Here is a 13,336-nt window from a genome sequence, read left to right as displayed (position 1 = left end):
ACTCAGCTTACTGGTTGGCTTTACACTGAATACTAAATATTAGAGACAGTTACTATTTCAAGAGGTACACTGATGAGGTGAATCCAGGTGAAAGCCATTATCTCTTATTGCTTTCCCTTATTAAATCTCCACCAATCACAAAGGAGGAGATGCAGATAAAGAGAAGCAGATGAGTTAAAGAAGGGTTTTGAAGCTTTGAGACAGTTGAGATGTGGATTGTGCAATAGGGGCTGCAAGTACATTCAGTGCATATTGTAACCATAGTCTGAGACAGCCAGGACTGCTTCACTCACATCACTGATGCTACATTACTTCAGCCCACTGTAGGCTGCAATGCCTCCACATCACACCATCAATAGATACAGTAGAATGGGTAGTGTGTGTGTGTGTGTGTGTGTGTGTGTGTGTGTGTGTGTGTGTGTGTGTGTTGTTTATGTGCACATATGTGTGTCAGTGCATACGTGCTTGCATGTGTATCTGAATCTGATGTTTTGAAATTGTTTCATCAGACCAACTGTCGCAGAATTTCCTCAACCCACAGTGGACCATGTAATCCTTCAATTAGAGTTAAAACATGGAAATCACCAAAACCGGACTTCCGAGGTTTTCACATGACAGCAGCATGAGTGCGCCACGAGTGCACTGAGCTACATGAATGAAATCAATTTGCAGAAAAGGGGGCGGAAGAGCGGTTCATTTTGGGGAAATCAGAAATGTTCCCTCCTGGCGTGTAAAAGCCCCTCTTTTTCTTCCTCTCTGCCTCGTGGCAGCGGCGGAGGAAAGCCGGCTTTATGATGCCATGATTCACTGGCAGCCTAATGAGAGCCACAGCCCTAAGCTGTTTATGTGGCATAAAGGCTGCCTCTATTAGCGTTGTTGTCAGAGAGGGGGGGCGGAGGGGGTGTTGGGCATCGGGGTGGCGACACAGTGACAGTTCATGAAAGCATTCATGTACTAATAGGACCGGAGGTCTTTGGCCGGCTGCGTCGGTCCCACAGTTGAGGCATAACAAACCGCACTGTCACAAAATTCCAGGCCCGTTGGGAGTAATAGGATGGCACTTGGGAAATGTAATTAAACACAAGGGGCTTGTCACAGGGGGTGTGGGATCACAGCGGGTCTTCAAACCCAGCATTTAATGACACAACACACACACACACACACACACACACACAGACACAGTGGAGGTCAGGCCCTGAATTACATATTTCTGAAGTTTTACTGCCACAGATTAAGTGAAATGTCCAAGATAACAACCTGTGGGAAACCTCATTCCTGATTACTGTGGGTCACTAATCAGTGATCGGGTTGTGTATCGCTTGGGACATTATGAGAAACATGCCAAATAAAACAGTAAATAGATGATAAGCAGTGATTTAGTAGCTCATAGCATGTTTTTCACGTGATCAGTCGAGTTGTGTCGTGATCAGTGTCCGAAATTTACTTCTTGGCTCACCTGTCAAGGGCGGATTAACTAAAAAGTATCTATCTAATATATTTTTTACTAGCCAGAGTAAGCAAATGAAGAGATCCATGCCAAAATGAGATATCCACCATTTAAAAAACGAACACCCACTCTCCCATACTGACTGCTGGCATGAAAGTTAAGCTCATTATGGGTTAGTACTGAAGTTAGGAGTCATCTGCAGACATCTGCCTGTAAAGTTCAGGTACACTTAAAAAAGAAGTTTATTTTTTTGAGGACAGAATCATTTATGCTTTTCAAACATTGCCTGATGAATTTCAGGTATCCAAAGCAGATATATAGCATTTTGGTATGAAACGCTAGTTTATTGCACATTTTTCATAGAAATAGACCATCCTGCCTGCTTTTAATGCTATTTCATTTTGTGTAAAAAAAAAAAAAAAAATCAGGTACTGTGTGAGACATTCAATAAAGAAACACTGTCGCTGCATGGGAACAGGCTAGTTGAACCATCCAGGTAGGGGAGAAACAGAAATTTAGTAACTACTGCGTTGTGTGGATCAGCGCAACAGGCAGCCAATCTGGAGCCTGTTTGATACAGAGCCATTGTTTTGCTGTGATTTGATTGGCTCACGATCAGACTTTATTGATTAATTCGCCACACGCACACATTTTTCCGGCATTTGGTGCTCGGCGGGTGTTAACTTCAGACTCGGGTCGTGATAAAAAAGTAACGTCATTCCCTCTCACTGCATCACGTCCAGGTCCTGGCTCCTGTCCCAGCGCCAGGTTGCAAGATGAACATCCCACATCAGAGAGAGAGAGAGACAGAGAGAGACACACAGAGAGAAGGAGACAGACAGAGAGAGAGTGTTGCCTGCCACTTCAACAGCCTCTCCTTTCACATGTACACAGGAGAAGCGCCACTCCAGACCCAAGGCCCAATGGGTAACTCCTGGTATAAAAACCATAACGGCACTCAGCACCGCTGCGAGGCCGGCTCTTCACAAAAGCGGCTCCATTGTGAGAGCGGTTCAGGGACCTTTTGAGGTTCCCGGGATTCAAAGGAGCGTCAGACCGGCAGAAAATCCCTTTTGTGAACGTGTGTTAATTGATTTCTTTGAAACGGCCGTCCTGTTGGTGTAACAGGAGGACGGCCGACCGGACTGTGTTCCTGAGCGTTCTGATGACAAGGCTGTGGCTGAGATGACGGCCAACTTAACTTGAAAAGGCCGGGTAGATAATTGATCATAACAAGCGAGGATCAGGGTGCTGCTCTGTTACGGAGACATGTCTTTCCTATTGTGCCCGCTCAGTGCTCCTCAAGCTCTTTTCACCCACTGAATCCGAGTGGAGAGACATTTATCCACGGGCGCACGCTGTTACTCAAGTTTCCACTTTGATTTCACTTTCAAGCAGACATGCCACGAAAGAATCTTAATTCAGAGCGATGAAAAAAAAAAATCATTTATTTATCCAGCGCTTCCAGTGAGCTCGTCAATTAAGTTTAAGGACACGTAGCTTAGTTTCATTGAAGAGAGCATTTGTGATATTGATGAGGGAAATTAAATGGCTCTGAAAAATGTTCCGAAAATGAATATGAACATAACGCAATTAGTTCTCAGTCCAATTTAGCTTTCGCTGCAAAATGGATAAAAAATCTCACAACCATTCCCAGCTAGTAAAAATAGCACCTACAGTGTAAATAAACCTTGAGCGTTCTCACTTGCTATGCGCTATGTCTCACAGCACTGATCATGCTGATACGCAAACATATTGAAGCTCATCGTGTTATTATGCCTTTAAGTGTTTCTAACCTGTGTGTGTGTCAGAAAGGCCTCTGAAACAGCATTCAAACCACTGAAACCAGCACAAATGCGGTTGATGCGGTCTTACCTTGGCGGTGGCTTTGGTCTTGCTGCTGCTGCTGCTGCTGCTGTTGCTGTGGTTGTTGGGGGTGGGGGTGGGGGTGGGGTTGGCGTCTTCATGCACCCGGTCCAACAGCCACAGGAGGAACTCCAGGGCGTCGTGCTGGGAGTTTCCCCGGAACTGAGAGCCGTACTTGGACACGATACTCTGAGGAGGGAAGAGACGTGACGGTATGATGAAGCTGTCACTTAGGGTGGTTTAAAGAGTTATTAAATAATGACATACCGTCTGAAGAAATGAGGTCACGATCAGACCGCAACAGTAGGGGAATTTACATATTCATTTGTAACGTAGAGTTAGTTTGGCTTGGAGAGAGGAGAAGAAGAGATTTGGCCATATCATCATTTCTCCAACGCTGTAGGAGAAAAGGGGAGCTCTTCATGAAAAATGATAACTCCAGTTCTCATTGAAACAGAAAGTGTTAAATCCAGAATGTCACTTAATGAAAATGTCTGTGTATAAAAAAACCCTTATACTCTCAAAGAAAGAGAAGGAAGATGACTCGGATGCTTAGAAAATTCAGTCCCAGATCACAATACTTTATGGTAGTTCACTTTTTATATGGAGCATCCTCTCAGCAATGTACTGTACATCAGATTACATTAGCCAGATTCGGCTCACTTTTTACACGGAGCGACCTTGCAGCAATGCATTGTACATCACATTACATTAGAACAGATTTGGTTTGGTACATGCGGCCACCTGGGGGGGAAACTAAACCCACAACCGCTTATCCAACTCAAAACCCCGGGCTCTGAAACACTTTCAGCCAGGGAACCAAATGAGAAATGTAATCTCCTGTCCTACACAGTAAGAAATGCCCATTTTAATAAGCCATTCATATTCAGTCTTGAAATTCCTAATTTTTTCTTAAAAAACATGAAAAATTCTACCAAGGGGGTGAGATAATTCCACTTGTTTTCATCCATTCCATTTCATTTGTTTCAGGAACATTCTAGAGAGAAGGGACAATATCTTGAAACAAGGCAGAAGTTGATTTACACTGGAAACAAGTGAAATTATCTCACCCCTGTGGTCTTTTCACCTTTTTTTTAAGACCCTATACCAGCTTAAATCATTTGTTGAGATGGATATTTCAGGCAGCATAGAGGCCTGGCTCATGTCAGGCTGGAGACCCGCTACTCAGCTTGTGACTCATATGGGGTGCCCAACCATAGTTTAAGAAACCATTCTGCAAACAGTCGTATACGACAACCCAGAGGATGAATCATACAAAGGATATCTAAAAGCTGACGGGTGTTTCACAGGAAAAAAAAAACACACACTCATTGTCTTATTCAATTACGAGGAAGGAGTATGGATTTTATGAGTCAGACACGGAGACAGTGACACACAAAACTAATCACAACATTAGCACCACACTTCCCGAACTCTCTCTCTCTCTCTCTCTCTGTGTGACTGACAGGATCCAGGCGCTGCTCCACACCTCATTAAAAATCACCACATCATACCTCCGGTATCCCAGTATCTAAATATAAACACGCCGCCCCCCCCCCCCCCCTCTTCTACCTGATGGAGACAGCCCGCTAATGAGCTTCATCACAATGAGGCAGCACTGACAGAGGGATGGTGGGATGGAGGGATGAGGGACGGGTGGAGAGAGGGAGCGACGGAGTGAGGGAGGAGAGGAGAGGAGAGGAGGGGAGGGATGTTGGCTGAGTTTCAACAGACCCCGCAAAGTATTCGGCTGTCTCCCCATCAAAAAGGACAACGCCGCTGTGGCCAGTCCCAGAAAGGGAAAGTGGAAAACTGAGGCGGCGGAGCTTTTCAAAGGCTACCAAGAGAATAAGAGAGAGAGAGAGAGGGAGAGAGAGAGAGAGAGAGAGAGAGAGAGAGAGAGAGAGAGAGAGAGAGAGGGAGTTTCCAAGGTTACGGAAAGCCATGCTGTGTCTGGGAACGGAAACCCGATGGCATCAAGAGGTTACGGACTTGATTAGGACGAGGGGAATAACTTCTCCATCTCTCCGTCCCTCTCTCGTTTTCTCTCCCTCACTTTTCACTGTGTGTGTGTGTGTGTGTGTGCCTCAGCTGGGGACGGCAGACCAAATTCGCTCATCTCTTTGATATCTGTTTACTGCGCTAAAGTGTCGTCTTTGGGGGGTGTCTCTGTGGTGAAATGTGCCAGATTGACTCAATGACAGTTAAAAGTGACTTGTGTTCCCAGGCAGGCATCGAGTATTTTTTTGCGGGGGGGGAGAAATCAAAAGGAGAAGAATGAGGAATGAGTAGAAGTATGAGGAAGAATGGAGGGAAAAATAGGTAGGTTGAGATATCAAGTCCTTCTGCAAACACTCACGGTGCTCTAAGTTGACCTAATGACTGCTCTGGTCGGGTCTTGTTTGTTGAGCAAACACTTAAGGTTGGTCAAGGTAGGGCTAAGGGTCGATCTGAGGGAACGCAGTGTCATCACTGAACTATTGACCCGTCCAGAGTAGGCGGTGCAGTCTGTAGGGCAAACGACCGGCCGACCCAGGTGCACATTACCCCAGGTGGGAGTATGGGGTCCTTTGGTTTCCCTTGGTCTTAATAAAGAAACCATACTCAAGAATGAAGGTGTGCCCTGTTTTCCAGAAAGAAAGAAGGAAAGAAAGAACAAACTGATAAAAACACCAAGCCATTAGCCGGTGCAGTCTCAGCAGCAGAGTTCACGACCCCCGCCTCCCCGACCCAGATGTCCGCTTCAGCAGCCCGCTCTTTGCTGACCTTGCTTCACCTCGCACCATTACGCCCACCCCCCCCACCCCCCACCCCATACACACATCCCCTTACTCTGTAAACAATGACGGATCAGCGGCGGAGTGCTGGCAGGACAGGAATTTACCATAAACATACATCAAGCAAATGACCCTCCTGTCTCTCCCTCAAAAACCCATTTGCGCCACCTCTCCCCATCGCCCGTCCAGGCCTGCCAAACAGGCCCGGCTGGATTCCTCGCTGACAGACTGAGAGTGTTGCTGACAAATTATGACGGGGCAGAGCCTTTAGAGGCAGCGCAAACACACACACACGCACACACTACCCATTCCCCCCCCCCCACAGGTGCGGCTGGAATGAGGCTGGATGGAATCTATCATTACTGGCTGCTCCATTTGCCGTTTCATTTTTCAGCCGCCCGGTGTTGCCGGCTCTCCTCTGCTGTCCGACCAGACCAGACGCTGGGTTACCACTCTCTCTCTCTCTCTCTCTCTCTCTTTCTCTTTCTCTTTCCTCTATCCTCTCCTTTCTCCAGCACTCCCTCTCTCACTGCTCTCCCCTTTCTTTTCTCTGTCTCTGTCTAGTCTCCCTCTTTTCATCTCTATCATCCCCACCATCATCTCTCCATTCGCTCTACTAATCAATCCCAGCTGAGCTCCAGTCACCCCGGGACACACAGACACACACACACACACACACACACTCACACTCACACAGAGAGATGAGCCATTCTTAGCAGCGTAGCACCTGTCCTTCCCTGCCTCCCATGCTCCTCGCAGACCAAACCCTCCCATCCCGCTCCCCAGTCCTAACTAATCCTCCAGTCTGCTTCTTCCTGCGTCATCCTGGGCCATGCCGGATTCACCTCCAGCAGAAAGCACAAAGAGGCCCCGTATTTCTGACTTGTACTTCGGTTCTTGGAATCAGACTCTGTCGCATGTTTCCCCCGAGACGCTCGGTGCCAGGGAGTCGGAGACTGAGGAAAGCCCGGGATTTACCGACGATCAGGAAAGAAATAAGAGGGGATGAGATGCGATGGAAATAATCGCCTCTGAATGGTTTTGGCAGCCTGGGGGAAAAGGGCTCTCCGGGCTTCTGCTGAACCTGAGAAACTGATACTCCCGAGGACTCGTGCTGTTGTGAGCGCGGCCCGAGAGTCTGGCAAGCCGCGTCTGTCACGGTGTCAAGAGCGAGCGTGAACCTACATGTGTATATACGTGCACGCTCGTGTGTGTGTGTGTGTGTGTGTGTGTGTGTGTATATATGCCATTTCCGTGCACTTCCCTTCACTAAGATAAAGTAGGGAAAGTCATCCCCGGACCCTCTTCCGCGATTGGGGCGATCGCGGTCTTTGCGGGGCCCAGAAGACTGATTTATTCCCTACAGCGTGTCGTTTCTCGCTCGGTACATAAATCACGGGGAGGGGGAATAATAAATCTGTGGTATCGCGGTGCTTACATAGACACGGCGTAGACGCACTCGTGTTTCTTTATTGCCTTGCCAGGTGTGATGGAGGAGTGCTCACCGAGCCGTGGGAAAGCATGCTGCTTCCGAACGCGCGCGTCGGGTCTGTCATGCGTTGTCTCGCTTGTGTTTTACAAGTGTGAGACGGAACATGTTTAAAGCACTAAGAGCTGCCACATTCCTATAATCCTATAGCCAATGCATGTGTCTCACCCTCTTCTTCCATATAAAACACACTGACTACTATGTCTATGATTAAAAGCAGCAAAACAAAGCAATCGTATCAAATGTAAACTCGTGCCTGCTTCAGGCTTGGTGATGTTTACACTGCTAGAAACGCCATCTGCTCCATTGGAGAAGCATTACAATCACACTAAAAATGGGAGGCAGGTACAAATGTGGCACAGTGAGTCCAGGTGGTGCGTATCCCTGTGTGTGTGTGGGTGTGTGTGTGTGCATGTGTCTACAAACAATGTATACATCTTGACCACTGGGAGTGAGAATGAGTGGCCCTTGAAGGAGAGCGGAGACAAGAAAAGGCAAACAAACCATCAGTCTCTCTGCCCTGCCTCGCTGTCACACACTTCCTGCGCTGCCAGAACAAACAAGCCGACATAAAACGGCAGGCCTCCTCTTCTTCTTCTTCTTCTTCTTCTTCTTCTTCTCTCCTCCGGCCTCAAAGAGCGGCGTCCTGTCAAGCGCGAAAAGCGCGGAGAACTTCTCGACGCAGTTTCTGTGTCATTACCGGGTTGTTAAACCCTTTATGTCGGGAGTGCAGAGCGGGCAGAGCTGAAAGAACTGTCCCTTGGAATATCAAAGTAAAAGAGTACATGCTGTCTCCTACGAATGATGCAAACACCCCTTGGGACTATCGGTAACAAGATGCATCAACCCTCCCACCTACCTTCCATCAAAATTGTAAGTGTAACTGGATTCATGTAGCAGGTTTCATGTTAATCAGACTGGTTGTGTAGGAGGTACAGCCTTTCAAACTTCAGAAATTGGGACTTTTACACACAGGAAGCGGCAGTCTGCAGTATTGCCATCAGCAATAGCTGGGTATTGGCCAATGGGATAAAGTTAATCATCATCATCATCATCATATATAAGGAACCATAGGGACCAAAAATACTGATGCTCTCTTTTACGTCTAAATTCAATAAATAGAAGGTACAGTATATGTGACCCCTAGTGATTACTGTAGAGCCCCATTGACATGGTCTTTGCTGTCCTGTAACAGATTCAGGTTGGTGAGGTGATCCTGTGTGTGTGAGTGTGTGTGTCTTGTTTGAAGGAAGCCAGGTCAGAGTTCATCGTTTGGTGAAAGGTCAGAGTTCAGTGTGACTGGCAGGCCATATGCCCAAAGATAGTGCCATGGTGAAGACTCCCTCCTCTGAATGTTCCCACAAGAACTTTCTCTCCTCTACTCTCTGCATCCCTCTCATCAGTAATACTGTCCAATGAGTAATAAAGTACCTATGGGAGGGAATGGCTCACTTTTTAAAAACAAAGACCCACTACACGCAGCCATTTATGGTCTTGAAGATTTTTTTCACTCTGAAATATAATCTCTGAACCTTTGACACAAAGACTGACATTATTAGGCTGTAAACAGTGGAGTAAAGCAGACGTATAGTTTGAGGTTAACGGGCTGAGAAAGTCGAACAAAACTTTCCTTCTTCGAGCCAAACTCTTCCAGAGGATATGAGGATGTTGTGGAAATTTTGACTGAATTCCCCGGCTGTGTCTTCGCAAAAAAAAAGCCTTAAGTCATGCTACCATCTTCACACTACAGTGGAGACATTGTTGTGACTCCTACTCACAAGCTTGTGACTCCTACTCACTCCTAATCCCAATCCCCAAAATAACAAAAGTTACGAGGACAGACGCAGTAGCAAAAAGAGTTTTTTTCTTTATCCTGACTAGAGGCAGCGCTTCTCCTCTTTAAAAGCACGGAGAGAAGAGGCAATAATGATCACTTGTCAAAATTGTCTGTCCCTTTTTTTGCGATCGCAGACTAGGAGGGGGGGTCTTTTCTTTTGTGTGGATCGCGGGAGGGATGATGGTGTTGTTTACTAGCTCTCTCTCTCTCTCTCTCTCTCTCTTCTCTCTCTCTCTCTCTCTCTCAGTGCGCACCAGTGGAGCCATCTCGGCAGGGGGCAAGGTGGGGGAGGGGTGGGACTCTCTCCTCCTTTTCCAGGCTAAATGCACCAGGATTCTTTTTGCTACAGTAAACACCCTCTCTCTCTCTCTAGCTTCACCTCCGGATGAGCAGCCAGACAGGGAGTGGGGGGGGGGGGAGTGAAGGTGACATGTTTTCTTTTCTTATCGCCGCCAACTGCGATGACGGGTATTAGAAGACAACAGAGGAGAGAGTGAAACCCATTCAATCGACGTTTGATTTTAGCTGGTGGGCATTATGTTGACTGAGATCAGCGGCTGTATGGAACTCATTTGGTTACACAGGGACCTTAATGAGACAGACAGAGACTGAATCACACATTCTATCACAGTGGGATCACTTGTAAAGTAGCAGCAACCGTTCAAAGACTTCATGCAAGAGGCGTCACGCTGCCAAGGTTAAGAGTTATTACATGGTATTATATCAGTGAGTATTTTTCATATCTGCGAAAATACAAAAACATTTCTATTTTTTCCCCCCCCAAGTTCACAAATTTTGTAAGCCAGGCTGCACATGACAAGAGTCCTGAAATCTTCCATGCATGCAGGTGCTCCGCTTTAATGATCCGCAGCACCGAGACTCCCTGTATGTTAAGAAGACACCGTCGAGCTCCTCTTCTTCATTGCACTTCACCCTCGCAATCCTGCCGCTCATCTCTGAAACTCTCCCCTGAGGGGGCATTCAACACGGACGCCGCCGCGCTTTCTTTGAAGACGCAGTCATCAGCCTCGGTGTCAAGTTCTCACTTTTAATGATAACACAAAAAGGATCCTGGCTGCTTTCTGAAGAGATCGCTGTCATCTTGTCAAAACATGAATCGCTTGAGTTATTAAAGTACTAATCACTGCTTTTTCCTTACAGGTGTGGAATATGCTGCTCTCTCCCGCTGTCGTACGTGTGCTATTAATTCGTTATTGTGGATGTGGAACAAAGTCACAGAGAAAAAGGATTCACATGAATATCATTCCCACCTCTCCACTCCTCACCTTACTGATTGAGTAGCTCTCATGCATGTGCCCGTGTGACTGTGTGTGTTTGTTTGTGCCCATGCATGTGTGCACATATCCCCCACTCCCCTACAACTTCCCCCAGGCTGTTGATGCAACAGAGCAGTTCCCAGTCAGTCGGCCCCACTGGCTGGGTGTTATTCAATAAGCCCAGAGGGAAGGCTCTGGGCCCTGCAGCCCCGGCTCAAAACAGCCATCTGTATGGAGCCCGGCCACATACCTGAAAAGGTTTGAGTATCCAAAAAAATAAATAAAATAAGCCAAAACCTGAGCAGTGTTTGGTTTACCATAATTTAGAACTTGGCTGTTTAGGTTAAGGGATTGAGCTGTGCACCCATGGTCCATTTGAAACCATTTTCAAATCCATCTGTAGCCCAGGTAGCTGCTGAGTTTCATCAACATGCTGCAGGGCCAGTGTGAGCAGAGAGGAGGTGCTCCCTCCCCTCTGGCATGTGAAATAATACCAGCAGGCATACAGAGGGCCGGGGAATGCAGACCAACCACCTTGAAAGCTGGATGTAGGGCAGGTGAGCCAAGTGGGAACATGGCAGCCTGCATACAGATGGACCCGAAACCTTAACCACGTGCACGCGCGTAACCAGCGCTTGTTAAACAAACAAGGAACAAAATGTCGCAACCGCGAGGCCAGTGAGGGTTAAACTATTGTGATCGAGCTTTTTATTACTGCTGGCCTGCCTCACCTGTTTTGACCATTGGTCGACTCCTCCCCTACTACTGAAACACTACCTGTGCCTTCTATTCACGGAAATTGGACACATAAGTCGACCGTTGCCCTGTGAACTATATTCATACAAAGTAGTCCTTCCCTGTTCATTCAGATATCTCTTCCACCGATAGAAAGGCCATGACAGTTTGTAATATCGCTCGCAAATCCCCCCCAAAAAATCCTCTTACTGTGTGAGTGCTGCGCTGGAAGCCGTACAGCTGAGCTGTGGGAGGGCGCAGGACGCACGACATGTGCCAGAGATAATGACTGTGTGCTGTAACAACTGAGGTAAATACATCAGCCTGCTTGTAACTGGGGGATTCTGCAGAGAAATGTATAAATAAAGACACTGATACAGGCTGTGCATTCTCGGAAACCCCACGTGGAAACGTAGCCCATTTATGTTGATACTGTGAATAAACTCATCTTCTGGGAGGATGTGCGCGGCTTTACCATTCATTAATCATCTGTTTGCTTATTTGGGTTTTAGAATTTGAAAGTCATCTTTGCCCTACTATAGATCTATAGACGTCTATAGATGTCAACAAGCAAAATACTATTTTCATATCTGTGAATTAACAAATGTATAGAAGTATAGGGGAATTTCTCTAAAAAAAAAAAAAAAAGGGACAAAAACAAAAGACTTTTGTGTGTCTAGAATTTCCAAAAGGGGAAGAAAAAATGTAACTGGAGGAATGAACTCTCTCTCTCTCTCTCTCTCTCTCTCTCTCTCTCTCTCTCTCTCTCTCGAAATTCAAGTTAGGTCAGTTCAAATCTGCTTAGACGTGACAGCGAAGAAACCGCAAAGCAATATAGTAGCCTATCCATTATATAGACATTGACAGACGACTGGTAAATAAACACACAATAAACATCGGTGTCATCAGCAGTTAAGTGAATAAACAAACACCCAGCAGCATCCCTCTCCTCACCTTGAACTCCACGGACAGCTGCGGCGTGTACTCCAGCGTCCACAGCGCTCGGACCAGCGCCGCCAGCTGCTCGGTCACCTCTCCCCGGGCGCTCTGCGGCTCGTCGCCTCTCACCACGCCGTTCACCCGCCTGCGACACACGTCCGCCCGGTACTGCTCCAGCCCGAGGTACTCGGCCAGCAGGTCCGTGTTGCTGAGGCACTGGACCACGGCGTTCATGAAGCAGGTGTTGCCGTGGTTCTTGAGCCCCAGCACGCCGGGCGTCTTGTCGCCGTAGCACCACGACAGCCGGTCCTTCACCGAACCGTGCGACGAGGACACCGTGGAGCTCTTCTTCACCGTGCCCTCCCGCGAGCCCGGCGGGAAGTCGTCTTTGAAGCCCCCCGACGAGGCGCTCTGCCCGAAGCCGCCGTCGTCGTCCTCCGCGTCCGGCGGCTCCGCGTCGCCAAAGTGCGCCAAAGTGCCCAAAGTTTTCAGGATCCGGCTCATGAAATTCCCGACGGATCTCAGCGATTTCCTCCTGAAGAATCTCCCCGTTTTGTATTTCTTCTCCTTGCGCTTCGTCGATTTGGGTTTCATGGGTTGTTTTCTTACCTTGCTCTCCTTGCGGGTATCCATGGCTGTGTTTACGGAGTAGGACCGACCGAGAGAAAATGAAACAGCGGCTGTGGAGTAGAGTCGCACCTGTCTGCCAGGCTGCCCAACCCCCCCTCCTCCTCCTCTCTCCTTCTCCCTAGAAACCGTACCACTGAGGTGGCACCGACTCGGTGCCAATAAGGCACATGACGACCAATACTATTCCCTTGGCATTCCGATAATCCACAGCGCGTAACGGCCACCAGTCCGCGCGTTTCGACGGTGACGCGCTCGAGCAGGAACTACACGGATGAGCTGCTTTACTCCCTTCCCATCGCCGGTGTTCAGCTATACTTCCTCATCGATGGCTCACAGCGC

The 13,336-nt window shown here is 47.8% G+C and overlaps 1 protein-coding gene across 1 annotated transcript in view; it reads right to left on the bottom strand.

Moving 5' to 3' along the window:
• Positions 1 to 13,255, bottom strand: part of usp43a (ubiquitin specific peptidase 43a) — an 81,816-nt gene extending 68,561 nt beyond the window's left edge. Inside the window, exons 1-2 of the mRNA XM_071532735.1 lie at positions 12,383 to 13,255; positions 3,323 to 3,502 (exon numbers count right to left, since the gene is read on the bottom strand). Of these exons, the coding sequence (XP_071388836.1) occupies positions 3,323 to 3,502; positions 12,383 to 13,000 (798 nt within the window). The 5' untranslated portion in view covers positions 13,001 to 13,255. The remainder of the gene's footprint in view (positions 1 to 3,322; positions 3,503 to 12,382) is intronic.
• Positions 13,256 to 13,336: the final 81 nt, after the last annotated feature.

The sequence above is a fragment of the Centroberyx affinis genome, unplaced genomic scaffold (assembly GCF_046629955.1).
Source record: "Centroberyx affinis isolate AG114_WGS23_722 - 3 ecotype Tasmania unplaced genomic scaffold, CSIRO-AGI_Caff_v1 ptg002237l_1, whole genome shotgun sequence".
NCBI classification, from domain to species: Eukaryota; Metazoa; Chordata; class Actinopteri; order Beryciformes; family Berycidae; genus Centroberyx; species Centroberyx affinis.
The sequence above is the reverse complement of the archived record's forward strand: the minus strand, read 5'-3'. Positions and strand labels throughout refer to the sequence as shown.